The 5,689-nt window shown below is 38.6% G+C and overlaps 1 protein-coding gene across 1 annotated transcript; it reads left to right on the top strand.

Annotated features, from left to right (window-relative positions):
- Nucleotides 1-512: 512 nt before the first annotated feature.
- On the top strand, nucleotides 513-1,529 carry LOC121373083. Its single transcript, XM_041499529.1, has one exon. The coding sequence runs from the start codon at nucleotides 513-515 to the stop codon at nucleotides 1,527-1,529; it is 1,017 nt and encodes a 338-aa protein (XP_041355463.1).
- The last annotated feature ends 4,160 nt before the right edge of the window (nucleotides 1,530-5,689 follow it).

Below are 5,689 nucleotides of genomic sequence, written 5' to 3' on the forward strand. Positions count from 1 at the left end.
GTCGGATTACAATCGTGACTATGTCGTGACAGATTCTGCTGTATCGGATCAAAATCGTAACAATGTCCTGTGTTGTCTGAACGGTATCTGGACGGTGTCCTGTGGATCGGGACGCTGTCGTGATGAACGGGCATGATCTGGAGAAATATTTCATTGCCGTTTCTTGCCGATTGAGTCCAGATTGCGTCCAGATTTTGTCGAATGCGAACCGTCTTTGTCGAATCCGTTCCGGAACAGTCCCGTAATTAATACGAAATTCGGCAATAATACCCACGTCAGAGTTCCGACAATTACATAACACGATACGACTGAGTCCAGACAAAGCCGATTGCAATGCGGCACAGCAGACTGTGATAGTTTTGCGTTCCGACAGTGTCCCGATCATCCCGAATATGGCGACAGTTGTAGGATTCCAGATGCGTGGATTTCCAGATTCGGCCGAGCTGTTCACGTCTGGAGTATAAAAGGCTCATGTGTGTGTCATTCAGTGACAGTACTTTGACCGGTCCACCATGAATGCTGCTCGTAGGCTGAGACTTCTGCAGCAGGTTGCTCTCATGGAAATGGAAGAAGAAGAAGAAGACCGTCTGTTTGCCAATTATTATTTGAACAGAAGGGCACTGCGACCCGGTAGAAATAGAAGATACTTGGTCAAGCCCTGGATATCCAGAAGGGAGCACCTCGGCCAGTATGGCACATTGATGAGGGAGCTGAGAGAAGAAGATCCAGAAGCTTTCATCAACTACATGAGGCTGCCCATAGAACTGTACGATGAAGTCCTGGCTCGGATCACACCCCGCATCACCAAACAAGATACCTGGTGGAGGCAAGCCCTTGATCCAGGACTGAAGTTTGCCTGTACCATGAGGCATCTGGCATCCGGCGACAGTTACAGCAGCATAAAGTGGGACTTCAGGGTTCCCAGTAACACCATGTCAATGTTTGTCCCTGAAGTCTGCCAAGCCATCATTGATGAGTACGCTTCAGAGGTAATCGCCTGCCCCACTACCCCAGCGGAGTGGAAGGAAATCGCAAATGAATTTCTACGCAGATGGAACTTCCGACATGCGTGTGGTGCATTGGACGGAAAGCACGTTGCGTGCAAGTGCCCACCAAATACCGGATCTACCTATCATAACTACGAGGGCTTCTTCTCCATAGTCCTGATGGCCTTCGTAGATGCGGACTATAAATTTATCTGGCTTGATGTTGGGCCAGATGGAGCAGCTTCAGACGCACAAATATACAACCAGTGTGAGCTGAAAGAAGTCCTGCAGAACAAGACCATTGGCTTTACTGATCCTGAGCCACTTCCTGGAGATGACAGGAATATGCCATACTTCTTTGTTGCTGACAATGCCTTTCAACTGAGAACTGACATGATGAAGCCTTTTCCTTTCCGTAACATGACAGTAGAAGAAAGGATCTGCAACTACAGGCTGTCAAGAGCACGCAGAGTTGTGGAAAATGCGTTTGGCATATTGGCTCAGAGATTTCAAATACTGTTGCCTAAAGCTCGTGACAAGTGAAAATTATTTCACGAGGGACATAAATCTGATAATAACTGGTACCGAGTTTGTTATTCTATTTATTACGCCGGCTATTTTGTTTTTGTTTTTTTAAAGGCTTTATTTTTGATAAAGCTTTCATCGGTTACACGTCCATCTATATAGAAATGACGTAAACTACTTTACTGTTCTGGGTATTGCTTTAACTTTGTATTTTATTCACGGTTCACAGATCATTTTCAAAACCCAAAGTTCTATAATTATATTCTGTAAAAAAAAAATCTATAATGAAGTTCAGAAATGAAGCCACTGCTCCGAGGTTTCTTGGGCAGAGAAGCAGAGGCAGAAGTAGCTGTTGAGGTAGAAGCAGTAGGTGTAGTAGTCGTGGCTGTAGAAGTAGGTCCAGTAGTCCCACCTGTGGTGACCACTGCAGGAATGGTATCGGGCTCAGTGTCACCACTGTGGACTTGCTGGACTTCTTCAACTGGCTCACCATCACCACCACAATCTTCAGCAGATGAATGCATAGAAGAAATAGAAATAGGCTTCCTTTTCCTTGGTTGTCTCGCAGCTTTCTTCTTGGCAGGCACAGGCTTATTCTTAGCAGGCATAGTGAAGTAACTTAATCCTTATAAAGATGAAATTATATAATTTAAATGGAGACAATCTGCCAATAACTGACGGTGATGCTCCTTGTAGAACTGCTGAGACTGGAGTGAGAATCAGCCGTTTTGCACGATTGTTTTTAGGACGGGACTATCACGTGACTAATGGTTTTCTAACGGATGTCTTCTGTCAGCGTCGGTTCACTGTCGGGTCACTGTCTGATCTCTGTCGGATCGCATTCGGGAGAATCGGGACGCTGTCGGGACAGATTTGGTAGTTTTTTACCATGCGAAAGATACAAATCGGATCAGAATTGGATTGAGAACTGGAGAATCGGGACGAATTCGGCTGGAAACGACTGAATCGGGACGCTTCCTGAATAATATCTGATTGTTGTCGTGATTAAATAAATGTTTTTACAAATTTTAATAAAGTTTGAATTTCCCGCCACGAATCACAGGATCTTGATCAGACTTTTGACAAATTTTAATCGGGAATGGTCCTATCAAGGACGGCAGTAAAAATCCTGAATGTGTGACTGAAGCTTTACCGGACACCTCTAACCGCGACGACGTCCTATCAATAATGCACTGTAACGCACCAAATGGACAACGATAAACTGAACAGAATACATTTGTGTGTGACACATCCGCGTCTTTAATGTTTGTCTCACACACAAAAAAAAAACGGATCGCCGAGCGTGATTATTTCTTGGAAATCAGAACCAGTACTCGGTGAATATCGCTCTGTAGTATTAAAAAATAAAGGTAACAGGTGTGTGTGGTCACGTGACTATTAAAGTGGTCTCATTGTGTCGACAAGGAGACACTCTGTGTCCAATTTTAATAATTGATATTGTGAGTCGTGTGTGTGCAGGTAATACCAACACGCAGCCGAGATGGCCGTGTTCTGTATAAAGGTATGCATTTCCGTTTTGTTATTTTCTTCTCTTTTTTTTCAAATTGCTTATTAGTTGATTTATCAGAATTTTCTAGCAAGAAGAATTATATAATTTGCAAAAACAGTATTTTGTTAAATAAATACCGATTCATTCTACTGCATACTATTTCTTGCAAATATATGTCTTGGAAACCATTTTATTACCGTGTTAATTATTTATTTTATTAGCACTTGTATTTGTTTTCGTGTTCATTTCTTATTAAAATGCTACTTAGATATCACTTGCAGCAATGTAAACTCGTTGTTGGACGTTAACAATAAATTTTTTTTGTGTGTGATGAACGCGCGTGTATGTTTTGCCAGTGTGTAAAACGATTTCAGTTTATATTTATTATCTACTTAGATATCTTGAGAAAGTAAATATAGATTTTTGTACAAGTACACGAATCTACTTTCATATTTATTATCTACTTAGATATCTTGAGAAAGTAAATATAGATTTTTGTATAAGTACACGAATCTACTTTCATATTTATTATCTACTTAGATATCTTGAGAAAGTAAATATAGATTTTTGTACAAGTACACGAATCTACTTTCATATTTGATTATCTAAATATATATTTTTGTATAAGTACACGAATCTACTTAGATATCTTGAGAAAGTAAGTATAGATTTTTGTATAAGTACACGAATCTACTTAGATATCTTGAGAAAGTAAATATAGATTTTTGTACAAGTACACGAATCTACTTTCATATTTATTTCTTAAAGGGACAGACCCTAGTTTTTAAACACTGAGGCATATTTTTCACTATTAGAGCCGTTTATGATCACTGAAATCAAACATTACTTACATTTTATTGCTTAGATTATCCATTTCCGTACAAGCAAATGTTTTTGGTTATTCTGGTGTTTCTAATACCACAAAATGCATTTTCATATTTTTAAAAACGTGCGTGCGTTTGAGAAGTAATGATTATGGAGTCGCGTTTTAGTCTATTTTTAAGGGTGTTACAACGTCACAGACTCTTGTTTCACTCTGTTGTATTCAAATTTGTTACAGGTTTGTAAATTAATCAAACATAGTGTCCATTTTTACGGGTTGAAATTAGGGTCTAGGTGAAAATATGCCTTCGTGTTTAAAAACTTTAATTAACACAGTACTGCTGTAACTAATACATTCTGTAATACACGACTACGAAGAAATTGTTGGAGGTAAAAACCTAAAACACTGTTGACGAACGCTTTAAAAAAAAAAAAAAAAAAACATTGTGGAGTTACACACTTTTCATTTGATTTGCTAATTATTTTATTTTCTAATTAGATATCTTGAGAAAATAATATAGATTTTTGTTTCATCCTTAAACATGATTTTCGTACATACTGAACAACAGCGTTTTAAATATCCAAGGGTTTAAAACGGGCGTAAATATATACACCCTGAGCAGTATCCCTATGGATGAATTAGTCGCGTTTTAGTCTATTTTTAAGGATGTTTCAACGTCACAGATTCTTTTTTCACTCTGTTGTATTCAAATTTATGTTACAGGTTGATGTCATTAATTAATCAAACATTAGTATTATCATAATTTTACGGGTTGAAATTACACTGTCAAGTGCTAGGAGAAAATATGCCTTCGTATTTTAAAAACTTTAACACAGTACAATACCTGCTGTAGGGGACTAAACACATTTCATGTGAATAGACTTTTGTCTCAACTTTCCATTTTCAATTATTGTTTGGAGGTTTACAAAGATCCTAAATAACACTGTTGACGAACGCTTTAAAAAAATCAAAAATTAAATGACACAACAAAAAAGCCCTTGCCTTGGGTGCTTTCGTAGCAGGATCGAGCCATGTCGGTATAGCCCTTGTTGGAGTTACAAAGTTTTCATTTGATTTGCTAATTATTTTATTTTCTAATTAGATATCTTAGCAGGATCGAACCATGTCTGTGGACCTATTCTCTGAATGGGATTTCTCCCGTCTCATCCAATGTTCCACGACTGGTATATTAAAGGTCGTGGTATGTGCTCTCATGTCTGAATGAACGTGCAAGCAAAACATCCCTTACTGCTAAGGGGAAATGTAGCGGGTTTCCTCTCATGACTACGTGTCAGAATTACAAAATGTTTGACATCCAGTAGCCGATGATTAATTAATAAATGTGTTCTAGTGGTGTTGTTAAACAAAACAAAACTCTAACATTAAACTACGGTTATTTGGTGTCTAACATACAGCTATTTGTTTCATAAACAGGCGGTGTGTAATCCCGCTACTGTCAAATAGGTTATTGCTAACAATAAATTTGCAAGGGATCTTTTAAATGCATTTTTCTATTAACAGTATAATACATACCACGGCATTTGACGAAAACTATCAGTACAGCAATGGTGTAGAGAATAATAATGCTCTTTCGTTGAACGTTTGAATGTTGAAGGCGTCAAACCTCAATGGCAACACTCCTTTAGACTTTAGAACATGTTTAATTAATTCACACATAGGTTCGACCTCACGGCTTTCAATGCCTTACCCTTATGGATTAGGTCGCTTGAAACTGTAGTACACACATTTTATGCAAAAACCAAGTTTACCGGTTTCATGTGAAATCTATCCTTGACAGACAAACAGACAGACAGACAGACAGTCAAGCAGACACAGACACACACA

The sequence above is a fragment of the Gigantopelta aegis genome, chromosome 5 (genome assembly GCF_016097555.1).
Source record: "Gigantopelta aegis isolate Gae_Host chromosome 5, Gae_host_genome, whole genome shotgun sequence".
Taxonomy (NCBI): Eukaryota; Metazoa; Mollusca; class Gastropoda; order Neomphalida; family Peltospiridae; genus Gigantopelta; species Gigantopelta aegis.